Raw genomic sequence first — 22,915 nt, 5'->3', positions numbered from 1 at the left:
GCACTTTGGAGACAGCGATCACAATTCTGTCAGGTTTACTTTAGTGATGGAAAGGGATAGGTGTACTCCACAGAGCAAGAGTTCCAGCTGGGGGAAGGGAAATTATGATGCAATTAGGAAAGAGTTAGGAAGCGTAGAATGGGGAAGGGAACTGCAGGGGATGAGCACATTAAAAATGTGGAGCTTATTCAAGGAAAAGCTCCTGTGTGTCCTGGATGAGTATGTACCTGTCAGGCAGGGAGGAAGATATAGAACGCGTGAGCCATGGTTTACTAAGGAAGTGGAATCCCTGGTCAAGAAAAAGAAGAAGGCTCATGTTAGGGCAAAATGTGAAAACTCAGTTAGGGCGCTTGAGGGTTACAAGGAAGTCAGGAAAGACCTAAAAAGAGAGCTCAGAAGAGCCAGGAGGGGACATGAGAAGTTGTTGGTGGATAGGATCAGGGTTAACCCTAAGGCTTTCCATAGGTATGTCAGGAATAAAAGAATGACTAGAGTTAAATTAGGGCCAATCAAGGATAATAGTGGGAAGTTGTGTGTGGAGTCAGACGAGATAGGGGAAGCACTAAATAAATATTTTTTGACAGTGTTCACTATAGAAAATGAAAATGTTGGCGAGGAAGATACAGAGATACTTGCATCTAGACTAGAAGAGATTGAGGTTCACAAGGAAGAGGTATTAGAAATACTGCAGAGTGTGATATTGACAAGTCCCCTGGGCCGGATGGGATCTATCCTAGGATCCTCTGGGAAGCAAGGGAAGAGATTGCCGAGCCTTTGGTATTGATCTTCAAATCATTATCTACAGGAATAGTGTCTGAAGACTGGAGGATAGCAAACGAGGTTCCCTTGTTCAAAAATGGTAGTAGAGACAACCCTGGTAATTAAAGACAAGTGAATCTCACTTCGGTTGTTGGTAAAGTGTTTGAAAAGGTTATAAGAGATAGGATTTATAACCATCTAGAAAAGAATAATCTGATCAGGGACAGTCAGCACGGTTTTGTGAAGGGTAGGTCGTGCCTAACGAATCTTATTGAGTTTTTTGACAAAGTGACCAAACAGGTAGATGAGAGTAAACCGGTTGATGTGGTGTATATGGATTTCAGCAAGGCATTCGATAAGGTTCCCCACAGTAGGGCATTGTACAAAATGTGGAGGAATGGGATTATGGGAGTTATAGCAGTTTGGATCAGTAATTGGCTCGCTGAAAGAAAACAGAGGGTTATAGTTGATGGAACATGTTAGTCTTGGTGTCCAGTTACTAGCGGCGTACCGCAAGGGTCGGTGTTGGGTCCACTGCTGTTTGTCATTTTTATAAATGACCTGGATGAGGGCTTAGAAGGGTGGGTTAATAAATTTGCAGACAGCACTAAGGTCGGTGGAGTTGTGGATAGTGACAAAGGATGTAGTAAGTTGCAGAGTGACCTAGATAGGATGCAGAGCTGGGCTGAGAGGTGGCAAATGGAGTTTAATGTGGACAAGTGTGAGGTGATGCACTTTGGCCGGAGTAATTGGAATGCAAAGTACTGAGCTAATAGTAGGATTCTTGGGAGTGCAGATGAGCAGAGAGATCTCAGTGTCCAGGTACAGATCTCTGAAAGTTGCCACCCAGATTGACAGGGTTGTTAAAAAGGCATACAGTGTTTAGGCCTTTATTAATCAAGGGATTGAGTTCTGGAACCAGGAGGTTATGCTGCAGTTGTACAAAGCTCTGGTACGACCACACTTGGAGTATTATGTACAGTTCCGGTCACCGCATTATAAGAAGGATGTGGAAGCTTTGGAAAGGGTGCAGAGGAGATTTATCAGGATGTTGCCTAGTATGGAGGGAAGGTCTTACAAGGAAAGACTGAGAGCCTTGAGGCTGTTCTCGTTAGAGAGAAGAAGGGTGACTTAATAGAGACATACAAGATAATCAGAGGGTTAGATAGGGTGGACAGGAAGAGCCTTTTTTCCAAGTATGGGGACGGCAAACACGAGGGGACACAAGTTTAAAGTGAGGGGAGATAGGTATAAGACAGATGTCAGAGGTAGTTTCTTTACTCAGAGAGTAGTAAGGGTATGGAATGCTTTGTCTGCAACGGTAGTAGATTCGCCAACTTTAAGTGCATTTAAGTCGTCATTGGACAAGCATATGGATGTACATGGAATAGTGTAGGTTAGATGGGCTTCAGATTGGTATGACAGGTCGGTGCAACATTGAGGGCCGAAGGGCCTGTACTGCGCTGTAATGTTCTATGTTCTAATGTTATCCCTAATTAAAAACACTCCTCCTTTTCCCTTGCCCATCCACCCCCATTCTTCCTGTATTATCTATATCCTGGAACATTAAGCTGCCAGTCCTGTCCATCCCTGAGCCATGTCTCTGTAATTGTTATGATATCCCAGTCCCACATTTCCAGCTGCCATCCCTGTTTGGCCTCTTGCATTGAAATAAATGCAGTTTACTTTGTCAATCCTACCTTGTGCTTTGCTTTATTCCTGCCTGGCCTGTCTGTTTGACTGGTTCCTTTTCCCAACTGCAGCAGTCAATCTCTTTCCTCACTATCTCTCCACCCGAGCAGCTCTAATTAATCTCCCCCAGTATATTAGTCCCCTTCCCATTTAGGTGCAATCTTTCCTTCTTATACAGGTCACTTCTACCCCATTAGAGATGTATTAGGTAACAGTGTATGCAACCATCAGGAACAATTAATTCGATAAAGCTGAGATAAAGGCAGCAATGCAGCTCAAAGCTCAAAAAATTGGCTAAACTTAATTTACACTATTGTTTACAAAATGTGGAAAATAACTATGTGTACAGGAATTCATAGGTACCATAGTTACTGTGTTCCCTGTTGGTACATCAGTCAGTATTCCTGCCTATCACCTGGGGAAGTGGGCTCAATTCTCAGTTGGTGTAAGTGATGTGGTCAAGGGTCGGGTGTTGCTGTGGTAGTGTCTCTAACTTTGGCGCTAGCTTCAAACCCATCTGCTCTAGAATGTGTGTGTGGGGGTGCACATCAGAATAGGGGCCCAATCAATGTTAAAGCTAATGCATTCAGTTACACGAGGCAGAAGTGAAAGAGAGTCCATCCTTATTTAAACAAAAACGAAAATGTAAACTCTTTACTGACGGGAGAGCAGAGCGAGAGCTGTGCCAGTGGGAGGCCATTCTGTCAGTGATTGATTTAGTGTGGGAGGGTGGTAGGACCCAGTGGCTGTATCCCGGTGTACAGCAGACACACACGCCCAGCGCCGGGGATGGGGTAAGTGATTCCTCTGAAGAAATCGCTCCTTGACAACGCTTCATTCCACTATCCTGCTGAGGAGGCAACATTTACAGAAGGGGAGAAGTTAAACCAGAGAGACAAAAATTAACACCCTCCAAGCGAGGTGAGGTTCTCTTTCCTAAAGGCGATAGCATTCACTGCACCTTCATCCAGGTCTCCCCCTCAATGGCTGCTCCTCAGCTGGGTCCCTGCACTGGACCTGGCTCTCTCTCTCTCTCTCTGTCTCTGTCTCTCTGTCTCTCTGTGTGTCTCTGTCTCTCTCTGTGTCTCTCTGTCTCTGTCTCTCTCTCTGTGTCTCTCTCTCTGTCTCTGTCTCTCTCTCTCTCTCTCTCTCTGTCTCTCTATCTGTCTCTCTGTCTCTCTCTCTGTCTCTCCTCTGTCTCTCTCTGTATGTCTCTCTCTCTCTCTCTCTGTGTGTCTCTCTCTCTCTCTCTGTCTCTCTCTGTCTCTCTCTCTGTGTGTCTCTCTGTCTCTCTCTCTCTCTGTCTCTCTCTCTCTGTCTCTCTCTGTCTCTCTCTCTCTCTCTCTGTCTCTCTCTCTCTGTCTCTGTCTCTCTCTCTCTGTCTCTCTGTGTGTGTGTCTCTGTCGCTGGCTCAGCCACTGACCAGCTCCCCAGTAGCATTTTTCCTGCTGTCTCAACAGGATCACCAACGTTGCAGGGATCATTTGCAGCAATCCCCGCACCTAGGGTTTTTTTTCCCGAAGACAATATCCATTGTTTCATTTATTGTTAGGTGTCAGAATTCAGGATTAAATAAACGCACGTCGGTGAGAGAATGACAAGGAGAGCGGAAACCTTCTGATGGAGACGTGTTAAAGCGGTTCCTGGGGTTTGATCTGATTTATTGGCAGCTTCCAGCTGACAATGTGCAGGATTCTGCTGAAATGTAATATTCTGGGATCTCAGGATCGGGGCTCGGAGATGGCCTTATACATCAGATAGAGCCCAATTACACACACACACACACAACCACTCACACACACACACAACCACTCACACACACACACCCACACACACCCACACACAACCACTCACAAACCCACACACACCCACACACACTCACACACACACACAACCACTCACACACACACACCCACACACACCCACACACAACCACTCACAAACCCACACACACCCACACACACTCACACACACACACAACCACTCACACACACACACCCACACACACCCACACACAACCACTCACAAACCCACACAACCACCCACACACACACCCACACACACACACCCACAACCACTCACACACACCCACACACACACTCACCCACACACACACACTCACCCACACACACACTCACTCACACACACCCACACACTCACTCACACCCACACACACACTCACACACACACACACCCACACACACCCACCCACACACACACACCCACCCACACACACACAACCACCCACACACACACAACCACTCACAAACCCACACACACCCACCCACACACACACACACACACAACCACTCACAAACCCACACAAACCCACCCACACACACACACACACACACAACCACTCACACACCCGCACACACCCACACACAACCACTCACAAACCCACACACACACACAACCACTCACACACCCGCACACACACACCCACACACACACAACCACTCACACACACACACCCACCCACACACACACAACCACTCACACACACACCCACACACACACAACCACTCACACACACACACACCCACCCACACACACACACAACCACTCACACACCCACACACAACCACTCACACACCCACACACACCCACCCACACACACACAACCACTCACACACACACCCACACACACCCACACCCACTCTCACACACACACACACCCACCCTCACACACACCCACACCCACTCACATACACACAACCACTCACACACACCCACCCACACACACCCACACACACCCACCCACACACACCCACACCCACACCCACTCACACACCCACCCCCACTCACACACACTCACAACCACTCACACACCCACACACACCCACACCCACTCACACACACCCACACCCACTCACACCCACTCACAACCACTCACACACACCCACCAACACACACCCACACCCACTCACACACACTCACAACCACACACACACACCCACACCCACACACAACCACTCTCACACACACCCACCCACCCACACCCACCCACACACAACTACTCACACACACACCCACAACCACTCACACACACACATTCACACACACACCCACACACACCCACACACACACTCACCCACACACACACCCACACACCCACACACACTCACCCACACACACTCACTCACACACATCCACACACTCACTCACACCCACACACACACTCACTCACACACACCCACAAACACACTCACACACACCCATGCACCCACACACACACTCCCACACACACTCACTCACACCCACACACACACACTCACACACTCACACACCCACACACCCACGCACTCACACACACATATTAACACTCACACAATCACACACTCACACTCACACACACCCACACTCACTCACACCTACACATACACATTCACTCACACACCTACACACACCCCCACATACACACACTCACTCACACCCACACACACACACACCCTCACACACACCCTCACACACACCCACACACATTCACACTCACCCACACACTCACACACACTCACACACACACACACCCACACACACACTCACTCACACACATCCATACACACATACACTCATACACACACACTCACACACACCCACACACACCCACACTCACTCACACCCACACACACACACCCACACACAACCACTCACACAATCACACACACACACCCACAACCAGTCTCTCTCACACACTCACACACACCCACACACAACCACTCACACACACACCCACAACCTCTCTCTCTCACACACGCACACATTCACACACACACCCACACACCCACACACCCACAGATACCCACACACCCACACACACCCACACACCCACACACACACTCACACACCCACACTCACTCACACCCACACACACAGTCACTCACACACACCCACACACACTCACTCACACCCACACACACACTCACACACACACACTCACACACACACACCCACACACCCACACACATCAACAAACACACTCACACACACCCATGCACCCACACACACACTCACGCACACACTCACACTCACACACACACCCACACTCACTCACACCCACACACACACTCACTCACACACACCCACACACACTCACTCACACCCACACACACACACTCACACACCCACACACTCACACACACATTCACACTCACATACTCACACTCACACACACCCACACACACACACCCACACTCACTCACATACACTCACACACACACACTTACTCACACCCACACACACACACCCACTCTCACACTCACATCTCACACACACCCACACATAAACCCACACACACCCACACACACACCCACACACCCACACACACTCACACACACCCACACACACTCACCCACACACACTCACACACACCCACACACACACACCCACACACACACTCACACACATTCACACACGCACTCACACACACACACCCACACACACACTCACACACACACACTCACACACACACTCACCCACACACACCCACACACACCCCACACACACTCATCCCCCCCACTCACACACCCACACACACACACACCCATCCCCCCCCACTCACACACCCCACCCACACACACACACCCACACCCCCCCACGCCCACCCATCCCCCCCCCACTCACACACCCACACACACTCACACCCATCCCCCCCATTCACACACCCACTCACCCTCCCAAACACACACCCCACCCACACCCACACTCACACACACCCCACACACACACCCACCGCACACACACACACCCCCTCACACACACACCCAACCCCCCCCACACACACCCATCCCCCCCACTCACACACCCACACACACACACCCACACACCCATCCCCCCCACTCACCCTCCCACACACACCCCACCCCCACACACACTCACACACACCCCCACACACACACCCATCCCCCCCACACACACACCCACACACACCCCCACGCACACGCATCCCCCACACACACACCCACACACACCCCCACGCACACGCATCCCCCACACACACACCCACACACACCCCCACGCACACGCATCCCCCACACACACACCCATCCCCCCCACACACACACACACACACCCATCCCCCCCCACACACACACACACACCCATCCCCCACACACACGCTCTAATTTTGCAGCAAACACAAAGGTTTGAGCCAACATTGATCCCCTGAGACTCAGGATTCAATTCTCCAGATGGGAAGATGCTACAAAACCCTAAAAAAAAACTGTACAACCACCTGGCTAAACGGAATAATTCCCAGAAAAGCCCAGACAGCAGACACAAAACCCGGGCTGGGCTGTTTTAAGAAGCAGATCACAATTTTTATTCCACGAGATTGGAGGGTTTTGTTTTAAATCAGGGAACGCTGTTTAGCACTAGGTTTTTAATTCGAGTTCGGGTGAGTGAACAAACTGGAGTCTGGGATTTGCTCACGGAATTCCAGGGGCCTGGTTTAGTTTCCCAGACCCTAATTTCATGTTTTTTTTTGCTCTCTGTGAGAGGTTTGGAGAGGCATTGTCCTGCAGCATGTCTGTATTGAACCGAAACCAGCAGGGCCCTTTAGGGGTACAGCCCAAGGTCAGCCCTCTCCCAAGGCATTGATCCAGAATGATCATTTTTCACTTAAACCCTTCAGCAGAAGCGACAGGAAAGGACAGTTCTCCAACAGGCTCGCCATTCCTGATCAGCGCTTGCAGCGTTTTTCCTGAGGTTCATATTATCGTGTAGCTGAGTGGAGGCAGTGAGATGGAGTAAATGGGATAATTTGTAATGAAGTTGCTCAGACATGTTACCCCACAGGTGGGCAGGAGTCGGGATTTGGTGGAGTGGCCTCTCCGGCCTATCACCCTCACCTTGACCTCCCTCCACCTATTGCATTTCCAATGCCCCTCCCCCAAGTCCCTCCTCCCTACCTTTTACCTTAGCCTGCTGGACACACCTTCCTCATTCCTGAAGAAGGGCTCATGTTCGAAACGTCGATTCTCCTGCTCCTTGGATGCTGCCTGACCTGCTGCGCTTTTCCAGCAACATATTTTCAGCTCTGATCTCCAGCATCTGCAGTCCTCACTTTCTCCCGTTGGTAGATTGGGGCAGTGACAGGGTGGGGGACCAGGTCAAGGTGGACACTTTGGCTCATGGACCTCTCTCTTTTACACACATCTATGTTTCAGAAAGTCAGTCATGTGGCTTGTCTTGAGCAACAGGTTTTGGATGGAAGATGGAAGGCGATGTTGAGGGAGCTGGTACCACACTGGGGAATTGGATCATGGGGACTGGGCTCACTCTCTGTGATGGTGAAGTCTGAATATTGCTGAAGGGACTGCCACAGATCCGGAGAGAAGCCTCACTGCTCGAGGTGCTGTTGCCAAAATGACCCATCTGCAATCCGGCCTCAGTGCTGAAATCATCGAGAAATCTCGCTTGGAACTGAATGAGAACCACGAAGCCTTGCAGCAGGATATCCAGCGTGTCAGAGACCTGATCATAACGAGGCCGGACATCGGCTTCCTGCGGACGGACGATGCCTTCATCCTGCGCTTTCTCAGAGCGAGGAAGTTTAACCATTTCGAGGCCTTCAAACTACTCGCTCAGTATTTCCAGTATCGGCAGCAAAACCTGGACATGTTCAAAAACTTCAAGCCTGACGACCCTGGCATCAAGCGGGCTCTGAGAGACGGCTTCCCGGGAGTGCTGTCACAGCCAGATCACTGTGGTAGGAAAATTCTCGCGCTGTTTGCTGCCAACTGGGACCAGAGCAGGTAAATGTGAAAATATTGCTAGTTCTCTCCTTCTTTGATCTTTGATCGCACACAATGGGTTAAACCTGCTAAATAAACCATCTTGCTACTAGGGCTTTATCGCCCAGACACAGTCAAGCAGTGGAGTGAGAATGACAGCTATTACTGTGTGGGTTCACAGAGCCCAACCTCAGTATTGCTTTCAATATTATTTTGAAGGATCTCTAACTTTATTAGCACCTTAACATTTACACATTACACATCACAGGTCAAGCTGATGTAACTGCTTTTTGCCCATCCATCCAGAGAGCCGCAGAATCCCACTGTACAGAAGCGGCTCTTCGGCCCATTGAGGTTGTGCCATCAGTTTAAACTACTGTAGTGACTGGGAAAAGGGCCAAATGGATCTCATTAGGTATGGGATCCCTGATTGGCCTGTTAACCTGGGGCCAATCAGGGAGCCCTGGCTGACAGATATAAAGAGGAATGACAGGGACTCTCCTGTAAGGAACTAGATAATGAAGTCAGCACTACTAAGGGGGAAGAGTAGACAGGAAGTGACAGATGAACACAGAGGGTCTGGTGGTCAGAGGTGCATTTGTTTTAATGGAAGAAGTATAATAGGAAAGGCGGATGAAGTTAGGGCTTGGATCCGTACCTGGGAGTATGATGTTATTGCTATTACTGAGACTTGATTGAGGGAAGGGCATGATTGGCAACTAAGGATATGGATGCTTCAGGCGGGATAGAGAGGGAGGTAAAAGGGGTGGAGGTGTTGCATTACTGGTCAGAGAGGATATCCTAGCTGTGCTGAAGGAGAGCTCTATGGAGGACTCCAGCAGTGAGGCAATAAGGGCAGAGCTCAGGAATAGGAATGGTTCAGTAACAATGTTGGGGCTGTACTACAGGCCTCCCAACAGCAAGCGTGAGATAGAGGTACAAATATATAGAGAGATGACAGAAAGATGTAGGAGCAACAGGGTGGTGGTGATGGGAGATTTCAGTTTTCCCAACATTGTCTGGGATTCACTGTGTTCATGGTCTGGATGGAGCAGAATTTGTAAGGAGCATCCAAGAGGAGTTTCTCGAGCAGTATGTAAATAATCCAACTCAGGAAGGGGCCATATTGGACCTGGTGTTGGGGAATAAGCCCGGCCAGGTGGCTGAAGTTTAATATGGAATTACTTTGGGAATAGTGATCACAATTCCATAAGTTTTAGAATACTCATGGACAAAGACGAGAGTGGCCCTAAAGGAAGGGTGCCAAACTGGGGGAAGGCCAACTGTACCAAACTTCGGCAGAAGCTGGGGAATGTAGATTGGGAGCAGCTGTTTGAAGGGAAATCCACATTCGATATGTGGGAGGCTTTTAAAGTGAGATTGATGACAGTTAAGGAGATGTATGTTCCTGTGAAAATGAGGGATAGAAATGACAAGATTAGGGAACCGTGGATGACAGGTGAAATTGTGAGACTAGCTAAAGGGGCGAAGGATGCAGACATAAGGTCTAAGCAACTGAAGACAGGAGAAGATTTGGAGGAATATCAGGAATGTATGACTAATCTGAAATGAGCAATTAAAAGGGCTAAAAATGGTCCTTAGCGAGCTGGGCTAAGGAAAATCCCAAGGCCTTTTATTCATATATAAGGATCAAGAGGGTAACTAGGGAAAGGGTTAGCCCACTCAAGGACAAAGGAGGAAAGATATGCATGGAGTCAGAGAAAATGGGTGAGATTCTTAATGAGTACTTTGCATCGGTGGGGTCAGGACGGATGTTGAGGTTAGGGAGAGATCTTGGATTACTCTAGGTCAAGTCAACGTAAGGAGGAAGGAAGTATTGGGTATTCTAAAAGGCATTAAGGTGGACAAGTCCCCAGGACTGGATGGGATCTATCACAGGTTACTGAGGGAAGCAAGAGAGGAAATAGCTAGGGCCTTAACAGATACCATTGCAGCATCCTTGAACACGAGTGAGGTCCTGGAGGACTGGAGAATTGCTAATGTTGTCCCCTTGTTTAAGAAGGGTAGCAGGGATAATCCAGGTAATTATAGGCTGGTCAGCCTGATGTCAGTGGTAGGGAAGCTGCTGGAGAAGATACTGAGGGGTAGGATTTATTTACATGTGGAAGAAAATGGGTTTATTGGTGATAGGCAACATGGTTTTGTGCAGGGAATGTCATGTCTTACAAACTTAATAGAATTCTTTGATGAGGTGACAACGTTGATTGATGAGGGAAGGGATGTAGATGTCATGTACATGGACTTTAGTAAAGAGTTTGATAAGGTTCCCCATCGTAGGCTGATGAAGAAGGTGAAGTCGCATGGGGTCCAGGGTGTTCTAGCTAGATGGATAGAGAACTGGCTGGGCAACAGGAGACAGTAGTAGTGGAAGGGAGCTACTCAAAATGAGCACTTGTGACTAGTGGTGTCCCACAGGGATCCATGCTGGGACCAATGTTGTTTGTGATATACATAAATGATTTGGAGGAAGGTATAGGGTGCCTCATTAGCAAGTTTGCAAATGACACGAAGATTGGTGGAGTAGCAGATAGTGACAGGGACTGTCAGAGAATACAGCAGAATATAAATAGATTGGAGAGTTGGGCGGAGAAATGGCAGATGGAGTTCAATCGAGGAAAAGGGGGATGATGCATTTTGGAAGATCCAATTCCAGAGTGAACTATACAGTAAGTGGAAAAGCCCTGGGGAAAATTGATGTACAGAGAGATCTGGGAGTTCAGATCCACTGTACCCTGAAGGTGTCAATGCAGGTCAATAGCGTGGTCAAGAAGGCATACGGCATGCTTTCCTTTATTGGATGGGGTATTGGGTACACGAGTTGGCTGGTCATGTTACAGTTGTATAGGACTTAGATTTGGCCGCACTTAGAATACTGTGTACAGTTCTGGTCACCACATTACCAAAAGGATGTGGATGCTTTGGAGAGGGTGCAGAGGTGGTTCACCAGGATGTTGCCTGGTATGGAGGGTGCTAGCTATGAGGAGAGATTGAGTAGATTAGGATTATTTTCATTAGAAAAAGAAGGAGGTTGAGGGGGCACCTAATTGAGGCTTACAAAATCATGAGAGGTGTGGATAAGATGGATCGCAAAAAACATTTTTCCAGAGTGGAGGATTCAATTACTAGGGGTCATAAATTCAAGGGGAGAGGTTTAGAGGAGGTATGCATGGAAAGGTCTTTATGCAGAGGGTGGTGGGTGCCTGGAACGCGTTGCCAGCGGTGGTAGAGGCAGGCACAATAGCATCATTGAAGATGTATCTAGACAGATACATGGATGGGCAGGGAGCAGCGGGATACAGACCCTTAGGAAATAGGTGACAGATTTAAGTAGAGGATCTGGATCAGCACAGGCTTGGAGGGCTGAAGGGCCTGTTCCTGTGCTGTAATGTTCTTTGTTCTTTGTCCCTTACTCTCGGGCCTGGTTGTGAGCTGAGTGGTCAGAGTCCACATACTATTCACGGGTAAATAAAGGGTGACTTGGTGATGGGATATCAGCCTCTGTGCAGTTATTTCAATTATTATCTACACCAGTCCCACTTTCTCGCATTAGGCTCATAGCTTTGAATGTTATGACACTTCAAGTGCTCATGGAAACACTTTCTAAAGGTTGTCCATTGTCCATCCATCACCCAGAACCTAGAAATGTCCCATTGCAGCATCAGATCGTTTATGGGATTCTCCTGTACCGGAACTCTAATTTCTGGAATTGATTGTCTTGTAGCAAAAAATGTCATGATTTTACCATTTATTTTACCATTTATTAGCTTGACTGTGTTCCTTTAGTCTAATATTATAGTTCAGTTTAAATTACTTTTCAGTATTTACTTTGTCTATTCTATTTGCATTCCCATACAGATCAATACCATAATCTCTTAATCACCACTTTTGGAATTTAATTCTGGTCTCCTTCCTATCGGAAGGATGTTGTGAAACTTGGAAGGGTTCAGAAAAGATTTACAAGGATGTTGTCAGGGTTGGAGGATTTGAGCTATAGGGAGAGGCTGAACAGGCTGGGGCTGTTTTCCCTGGAGCATCGGAGGATGAGGCTTATAAAATTATGAGGGGTATGGATTGGATAAATAGACGAGGTCTTTTCCCTGGGGTGTGGTGTCCAGAACTAAAGGACATTGGTTTAAGGTGAGAGGGGAAAGATTTAAAAGGTGTATAAGGGGGAACTTCTTCATGCAGAGGGTGGTGCGTGTATGGAATGAGCTGCCAGAGGATGTGCTGGAGGCTGATACAATTACAGCACTTAAAAGGCATCAGGATGGATATGTGAACAAAAAGGGTTTAGCGAGATATAGGCCAAATATTGGTAAATGGGACTAGGTTAATCTAGGATATCTGGTTGGTATGGATGAGTTGGACCGAAAGGTCCCTTTCTGTGCTTTTATTTCTATGACTGTATGACCTCCTTTCAGTGCGTAAACACTTATGCATTTTTCAGACATTCTTTATTTCTCACATCGTTGACACCAGAGATGGATCTTGGTAATGGATCCGGTGCTTGTAAGTATTCTGTATCATACTGACCAAAACTGGATACTGAAGTGAAGGTGTGGCCTGGCTAGAATGTAATGTACATTGGGATGACTTTCTCTGACTTACATTTTCCCAATGGGGGTACAAAGACCAGCGTTCAGCTTATTCTGTTAGTTCAGCCATTGGATATGTTGGAGTACGTTTTGTTTCCATGTGGGCTTTGTGTGTCCAATGAAATGCACTGATCAACCCCTCAATAGTGTCATTGCATGGTCCCATCAGGGCCTGAAGGTTGACAGTTCTAGACATCCCCTTATCTCTGAGGTATCACAGTCTTGTTTCCATTGTTAGGATATCACAACATCACTCCCATTGAATTGACTAAGATTCTCGTTCTCTTTCATCTCATAACAGCTATTTGTGCATAATCTTTAGAGAATGGGTGCTGCAGCTCTCTCCCAATGTGCAGAACTAGATCAGCCTTGAATTCTATCCGCCATTGTTTTGACCACCTACGTAATCTGGCTAATTTATTTTGGAACACAGGAATTAGGAGCAGGAGTTAGCAATTCAGCCCGTTGAGCCTACTCTGCCATTTAACGTGACCATGGCTGATCTCATTCTGGTCTCAAATTCACTTTCCTGCCCTGCTCGCCACTATCCTGCTCCTCATCAGAAACATGTCAATTTCTTTCTTGAAGCTGTTGATTGATCCCTCTGCTGCAGTGAGTTCCACAAATTCACAACCCTCTGAGAGAAGCAGTTTTTCCTTATCTCCGTTTTAAACCTACCTCCACACACACTATATCTATCACCTCTTCCTCACACACTATATCTGTCACCTCTTCCTCACACACTATATCTGTCACCTCTTGTTTGAAAATATTTCATGCTTCATCATTTCAGAATCAACCTTCTCTTCAAATTGATAAAACTTGGAAATGTGATCCATTTTAACTTAGTTTTAAAATTGGGTGATGGGGGTCAGCTACAAATGGCTGAATATTGACCCTTGCAACATTCCACTGAATAAATGCATTTTGAAAATCTGGGTGCACTATGTTGAAAGCTTTTCTACCGTCCGCTTAAAGGTCACTTCTTTGAAAAGGCCTAAGTGTTCAGTCAGACAGGATCTTCCCTTCGGAATCCATGTTGGCTAGTGTTCATGAATCTAAATAAATCCTAAGGTTAACTCCTGATAATCCATGGCATTGTTATTCAGAATTAAATCAGACTTTTATCAACATCAGCTTTGTGCCTTTTTGAAACAAAGTATACTATCACCAGTTCCTCTTAGTACTTATTTTCCTGAAGACTTATTAATCTTAACCTTTTTGGATTTTGCTTTGATTTGATTTATTGCAGTCGCATGTGCCCAAGTACAGTGAAAAGCTTTGTTATGAGAGCAGAACAAGCAGATCATAGCAAACAAAGACATATAGATCTTAGGGTGCTCAGACAGAGTGAAGCTGCAGGGTTAGGAGATGGGGTCACAGCTGGAGTACTGTGTGCAGTTCAGTTCACTACACTATCAGAAGGATCTGGTTGCATGAGATACAGAGGAGATTCACCAGAATGTTACCTGGGTCACAGTATTTCAGTTATGGAGAGAGACTAGACTGAGATTGCTTTCTCTTCAAACAGAGAAGGGTAAGGGGATTTGGGTGAGATATATAAAGATCTGAAGGTCTTTAAAGATTCATCTCCTACAGGGTAACATTGCAGAGGAAATGTGCAAAACAAGTTCAACATTATTTGAAGTTAGAGAGGTCCATTCATCAGTCTAATAACGGCGGGGAAGAAGCTGTTCCTGAACCTGTCGGTGCATGTGTTCATGCTTCTGTATCTTCTCCCTGATGGAAGAGGCTGTAGGAGGTCATTACTGGGGTGGGAGCGTCCATGTGATTTGGTCTTTGCATAGAAACTTCCACCTCTTTATGACAAAGTCAGTAATCCTGTTTATGGTGATTTATTATTTAGACAAGGCATGTTATCAATTTCATTTCTCGTGGAAATCTTTGAGGAAGCATTTGAACAGAATATTGGGTATGTTTTGCTCACCTTTAGTTTCAGTTCCTTTGCATTAATTGTGATTCTTACCTCTTTTCTGTCTCTTTGGAAATGTGAAAAGAATGTTCTTTCTCCTATTGTTTGTATCTGCGGCTGTGTCCATGCACCACTGAACCCTCTGACCAGCATTCATATATCTCAACACCTTTCTAATTTCGACCCAAAGAACTATTTCATCCTTCATAGACTCACAGAGAGTGTTAGAGTTTTTAACAGCATGGAAAAAGGCCCTTCAGCCCATTGTGTCTCGCACTTGTCATCAAACATTCATCTATTCTAATCCCATTTCTGGCATTGCACCTGTAATCCTGTATTCTGCTGTGTCTCAATGATCATCTGAATAGCTGTTGAATGTTTTGGCGGTTCCTGCCTCTACCCCCTCCCCACCTTCTTTTAGGCAGTGGGTTCCCGATACCCATCACCCTGTGGGTGAATAACAAAATCCTCAAATTCCCTTTAAACCTGCTCCATACCTTAAAATAGTGTCCCCTGTTTATTAAACTCTCTACTAAGGGGAAAACATTCTCTTTGTCTATTACATCTGTACACTTCAGATCTTTATATACCTCACCCAAATCCCATTATCCTTCTCTGTTCTAAGAGAAAGCAATCTCAGTCTAGTCTCTCCCCATAAATCAAATATTGTGACCCAGGTAACATTCTGGTGAATCTCCTCTGCATCCTCTCTTATGCAACCACATCCTTCCGATACCTTAGTGAACAGTACTCCAGTTGTGACCCCATCTCCTACATGTGAATACTCCCATCTTGTTCTCAAAAGATTTAAATGTGGATTTAAATGCCCCCGCTTCAGAATTTGTAAACGTCATTCATTTAGCTTCTGAATAATCTAGTGATTCAATCAAAGCCAAATTTGTTTAACGTTGCCTGAGGTGTGGTGACCCTGAGATTAAAGTCATCCCTCTGTAATGAGGTTAAGTTAAAAATCACACAACACCAGGTTATAGTCCAATGAGAGAGCAACCCTACGGTCTGGTAGGGGTAAGGTGATATATACTCGTGGACCTGGGTATCTAATCTCAATGAACAAGATAGTGCAAGCTGGAAATCTGAAACAAAAGCAGAAATTTCTGGAGAAACTCAGCAGATCTGGCAACTTCTATGGAAAGAAAGCAGAGCTAACATTTCCAGTCCAGTGAAGGGTCAATTTCTGTTTTTGTTCAATCTTATTTATACAATGCTCAGTATTATATATTTATATAAAACACTCCACTTGTCTTGGGCTGAGATACTGTTAAATAAACTTACCCCAGTCATTTCTTTCAAGTTTAGTTACTTTTGCAAACAATAACTGACATGGTTTTAGTTTTTAAATATTTTGACCTTTGCCTTTGACCCTGACCTCTGCGTGTCTGGATTTGGGATCATATCAGATACAATCACTCAGTGGTTGCTAATATTAACACATAGTTGGTGTCATCACAAATTAGATTTACCTACTTCACTTCCAAACTATTCAGATTGTCCCAGTTTATATCTTGTTAGTTAAAGTCACCTGTTAATTGTTAGTGGGCGGCACGGTGGCACAGTGGTTAGCACTGCTGCCTCACAGCGCCAGAGACCTGGGTTCAATTCCCGCCTCAGGCGACTGACTGTGTGGAGTTTGCACATTCTCCCCGTGTCTGCGTGGGTTTCCTCCGGGTGCTCCGGTTTCCTCCCACAGTCCAAAGATGTGCAGGTCAGGTGAATTGGCCATGCTAAATTGCCCGTAGTGTTAGGTAGGGGTAGATGTAGGGGTATGGGTGGGTTGCGCTTCGGCGGGTCGGTGTGGACTTGTTGGGCCGGAGGGCCTGTTTCCACACTGTAAGTAATCTAATCTAATGAAACATTCTTGCCTGCACATGCTCACTGTATCTTATTGGACAAATTCTTTCTGAAGAACTGAACTCTGAGGAAGGGTCACTGGAGCCAAAACGTTAACTCTGATTTCTCTGCACAGATGCTGCCAGACCTGCTGAGCTTTTCCAGCAATTCCTATTTTAATTTCTGATTTCCAGCATCTACAGTTCTACTGTTTTGTTTAAATTAATTCCCCTCCTGTTCGCACTTATTAAAGTAATAGGAATTATTTTCACTGCTCAATTTTGTGGTGACACTAAAAGTATTCTGAAGAACATTACTTTTCTTCCTTTGACCTTTGGGAAGATCCTTAAGTGTTGACTTTAAAGAACTTCCTTTACTTCCCCCTGACATGGCTCGCCTTTATAATACCGTTATCGGGCCACTTCCAAGACAGCACAGCCTTGATAAGCCTTCCACAATGTGACCAGCCCTAACTCCAGCTAATCACATTATCCCATAGCTATTTCAGTTCAGATACACTTTTCTCAGTTGACAGCCTCTACCCCCTCCTGCTGTCTTCTTGATCCTTATCAACATCTATATCCCAGATACCTTAAATTTCTGTCTCCCATAATTTAAGAATATGGAACCCACCTTATTCTCAAAAGATTTAAGTTTAGAATTTAGTTTGGGTTGTCCTAATTTCATAATTTTGGAGAAATAGCCATTTGAAGAATAACAGAATTGTTACAATGCAGAAGGAGGCCGTTCAGCCCATTATGTCTGTGCTGTCCCTTCAGCTGAACAGCTCATTTCGTGCCATCGCCTGCCTTTTCCCCATAACGCTGTACATTGTCCCTTTTCAAATAACAGACTAACTTACCCTTGAATGTGTCAGTTGAACCAGCCCCACACACACACTCCCAGGGAGTGCATTCCACACCTTCACGATTCATATGAAAATGTTGCTCTCAAATTATATAAATGTTGTGAACATCGGAGTATGGTTAGTAAGTTTTAATATGACACTAACATAGGTGGTATAATGGACAGCAAAGAAGGTTGCCCCAGGGTATAATGGGATTTTGATCAGCTGGGCCAATGGGCTGAGGAATGGCAGCTGGAGTTTAATTTAGATTAATGCGAGGTGCTGCATTTTGGGAAAGGCGAATCTTAGCAGGACTTATACACTTAATGGTAAGGCCCTGGGGAGTGTTGCTGAACAAAGAGACCTTGGAGTACAGGTTCATAGCTCCTTGAAAGTGGAGTCACAGGAAGAACATAGAGCATAGACCATTCCAGTGCAGTACAGGCCCTTTGGCCCTTGATTTTTCACTGACCTGTGGATCCAATCTGAAGCCCATCTAACCTACACTGTTCCATTCTCATCCATATGCCGATCCAATGACCATTTAAATGCCCTTAATGCTGGCGACTCTACTACAGCTGCAGGCAGTGCGTTCCATGCCCCTACTACTCTGAGTAAAGAACCTACCTCTGATATCTGTCCTATATCTATCACCCCTCAATTTAAAGCTATGTCCCCTCGTGCTCGCCATCACCATCCGAGGAAAAAGGCTCTCCCTGTCTACCCTATCTAACCCTCTGATTATCTTATATGTCTCTATTAAGTCACCTCTCAACCTTCTTCTTTCCAACAAAAACAGCCTCAAGTCCCTCAGCCTTCCCTTGTAAGACCTTCCCTCCATACCAGGCAACATCCTGGTAAATCTCCTCTGCGCCCTTTCCAAAGCTCCCACATCCTTCCTATAATGCGGTGACCAGAACTGTACACAATACTCCAAGTGTGACCGCACCAGAGTTTTGTACAGCTGCAGCATGATGTCATGGTTTTAAAACCCAATCCCTCTACTAATAAAAGCTAACACACCTTGTGACTTCTTAAAAACCAGATCAACCTGTGTGGCAACTTTGAGGGATGTATATACCTGGACACCGAGATCTCTCTGCTCATCTACACTACCAAGACTCTTATCATTAGCCCAGTACTCTGCATTCCGGATACTCCGACCAAAGTGAATCACCTCACACTTTTCCACATTAAACACCATTTGCCACCTCTCAGCCCAGCTCTGTAGCTTATCTATGTCCCTCTGTAACTTACAACATCCTACGGCACTATCCACAACTCCATTGACCTTGATTTTGAGATGCCGGTGTTGGACTGGGGTGTACAAAGTTAAAAATCACACAACACCAGGTTATAGTCCAACAGGTTTAATTGGAAGCACACTAGCTTTCGGAGCGACGCTCCTTCATCAGGTGATTGTCAGTCACCTGATGAAGGATCGTCGCTCCGAAAGCGAGTGTACTTCCAATTAAACCTGTTGGACTATAACCTGGTGTTGTGTGATTTTTAACTCCATTGACCTTAGTGTTGTCTGCAAATTTACTAACCCACCCTTCTATGCCCTCATCCACGTCATTTATATAAATGACAAACAACATTGGACCAAAACAGATCCCTGTGGTACTCCACTATGAGCTGAACTCCAGGATGAATATTTCCCATCAACCACCACCCTTTGTCTTCTTTCAGCTAGCCAGTTTCTGATCCAAACCACTAAATCACCCTCAATCCCATGCCTCCATATTTTGTTTAATAGCCTAATGTGGGGAACCTGACTGAAATCCACATACACCACATCAACCGCTTTACCCTCATCCACCTTTCTGTTCACCTTCTCAAAGAACTTAATAAGGTTTTTGAAGCACAACCTTCCCTCCACAAAACCATGTAAACTATCCCTAATCAGTGTATTCCTTTCCAGATGATTATAAATCCTCTCTTTTATAACCCTTTCCAACACTTTACCCACAACCAAAGTAAGGCTCACTGGTCTATAATTACCAGGGTTGTCTCTACCCCCCTTCTTGAACAAGGGGACAACATTTGCTATCCTCCAGTCTTCTGGCACTATTCCTGTAGACAATGACGACATAAAGAACAAAGCCAAAGGCTCAGCAATCTCCTCACTGGCTTCCCAGAGAATCCTAGGATAAATCCCATCAGGCCCAGGGGACTTACCTATTTTTGTACTTTGCAGAATTGCTAACACCTCCTTATGCACCTCAATCTCATCTAGTCTGTTTCTCAGTATTCTCCTCAACCTTATTGTCTTTTCCTAGTGTGAATACTGACGAAAAGTATGCATTTAGTGCTTCCCCTATCTCCTCTGACTCCACACACAACTTGCCACTACTATGCTTGATTGGCCCTAATCTTACTCACCTTTCATTCCTGATATACCTAGAGAAGGCTTTCGGATTTTCCTTGATCCTATCCACCAATGGCTTCTCATGTCCCCTCCTAGCTCTTCTTAGCACTCTCTCTAGGTCTTTCCTGGCTAACCTGTAACTCACAAGTGCCCAAACTGAGCCTTCACATCTCATCCTAACATAAGCCTTCTTCTTCCTCTTGAAGAGAAATTAAACTTCCTTAGTAAACCATGGCTCGACAACATCTTCCTTGCCTGATCGGTATATACTTATCAAGGACCTGCAGTAGTAGTCCTTGAATAAGCTCCACGTTACAATTGTGCCCATCCCCTGCAGTTTCCTTCCCCATCCTATGCATCCTAAATTTAGCCAAGGATAAGATAGTGAAGAAAAAGCTTGGTATGCTTTCCTTTATTGGCCAGAGCATTGAGTATAGGAGTTAGGAGGTCATGTTGTGACTGTACAGGACATTAGTTAGGCTATTAGAATACTGCATTTAATTCTAGTCAACCTGCTATTGGGAGGATGTGGTGAAACGTGAAAGGATTCAGAAAAGATTTACAAGGATGTTGCCAGAGTTAGAGGATTTGAGCTACAGAGAGAGGCTGAATAAGCTGGGGCTGTTTTCCCTGGAGCATCAGAGGCTGAGGGGTGACATCATAGAAGTTTATAAAGTCATGAGGGGCATGGTTAGGATAAATAGACAAGGACTTTCCCTGGGATGGGGGAATCCAGAACTAGAGGACATAGAGGTTTAGGGTGAGAGGGGAAAGATATTAAAGAGACCTAAGGGGCAACTTTTTCACTCAGAGGGTGGTACGTGTATGGAATGAGCTGCCAGAGGAAGTGGTGGAGGCTGGTATAATTGCAACATTTAAAAGGCATCTGGATGGGTATATGAATAGGAAGGGTTTGGAGGGATATGGGCTGTGGGACTAGATTTATTTGGAATAAGTTGATTAGGGATAGTCAATATGGTTTTTTGAAGGGTAGGTCGTGCCTCACAAACCATATTGAGTTCTTTGAGAAGGTGATCAAATGGGTGGATGAGGGTAAAACGGTTGATGTGGTGTATATGGATTTCAGTAAGGCATTTGATAAGTTTCCCCATGGTAGGCTATTGCACACAATATGGAGGGATGGAATTGAGGGTGAACTAATGGTTTGGATCAGAAATTGGCTAGCTGAAAGAGGAAAGAAGGTAGTGGTTGATGGGAAATATTCATCCTGGAGCTCAGTTCATAGTGGGGTACCGCAAAGATTTGTTTTAGATCCTGATTATTCCTGGTGGATATTCCTGATGAAGGGCTTTTGCCCGAAACGTCGATTTTACTGCTCCTCGGATGCTGCCTGACCTGCTGTGCTTTTCCAGCACCACACTAATCTAGACTCTGGTTTCCAGCTTCTGCAGTCCTTGTTTTTACCTAGAGAGATCTCGGTGTCCAGTTACATAGATTACTTCCAGTGTGGAAACAGGCCCTTCGGCCCAACAAGTCCACACCACCCCGCCGAAGCGTAACCCACCCATACCCCTACATCTGCATCTACATCTACATCTACCCCTTACCTAACACTATGGGCAATTTAGCATGGCCAATTCACCTGGCCTGCACATCTTTGGACTGTGGGAGGAAACCGGAGCACCCGGAGGAAACCCACGCAGACACGGGGAGAACGTGCAAACTCCACACAGTCAGTCGCCTGAGGCGGGAATTGAACCCGGGTCTCAGGCGCTGTGAGGCAGCAGTGCTAACCACTGTGCCACCGTGCCGCCCTCAAAGTTGCCACACAGTTGATTTGGTTGTTAAGAAGGTATACGGTGTATTAGCTTTTATTGATGGAGGGATTGAGTTTCAGAACCACGAGGTCATACTGCAGCTATACAAAATTCTGGTGCGGCTGCACTTGGAGTATTGTGTACAGTTCTGGTCACTGCATCATAGGAAGGATTTGGAAGCTTTGGAAAGGGTTCATAATAATATATAAATTAACTACTATTACTTACCTGTTCCAATATAGTAACATCCCATAATCACACCCGTGGCAAAGGCACATTCAGTCAAATAGATTGTCTCACATGCAATTCTCGCAGCAGGAAGGGAACCCGGGCTTTT

At 46.0% G+C, this 22,915-nt stretch overlaps 1 protein-coding gene across 4 annotated transcripts in view; it reads left to right on the top strand.

The window, feature by feature from the left end:
• The first annotated feature begins 3,193 nt into the window (after positions 1-3,193).
• Positions 3,194-22,915, top strand: part of LOC140477513 (clavesin-1-like) — a 121,399-nt gene continuing 101,677 nt past the window's right edge. For 3 of the 4 annotated variants that reach the window (XM_072571577.1, XM_072571574.1, XM_072571576.1), the window contains exons 1-2: positions 3,194-3,372; positions 8,619-9,206. In XM_072571577.1, coding sequence (XP_072427678.1) covers positions 8,818-9,206 — 389 coding nt within the window. In that variant the 5' untranslated portion in view covers positions 3,194-3,372; positions 8,619-8,817. The remainder of the gene's footprint in view (positions 3,373-8,618; positions 9,207-22,915) is intronic. The other variant, XM_072571575.1, reaches the window with a different exon arrangement.

The sequence above is a fragment of the Chiloscyllium punctatum genome, chromosome 5, assembly GCF_047496795.1.
Source record: "Chiloscyllium punctatum isolate Juve2018m chromosome 5, sChiPun1.3, whole genome shotgun sequence".
Lineage (NCBI taxonomy): Eukaryota > Metazoa > Chordata > Chondrichthyes > Orectolobiformes > Hemiscylliidae > Chiloscyllium > Chiloscyllium punctatum.
This window is presented reverse-complemented; position numbering and strand designations above follow the sequence as displayed.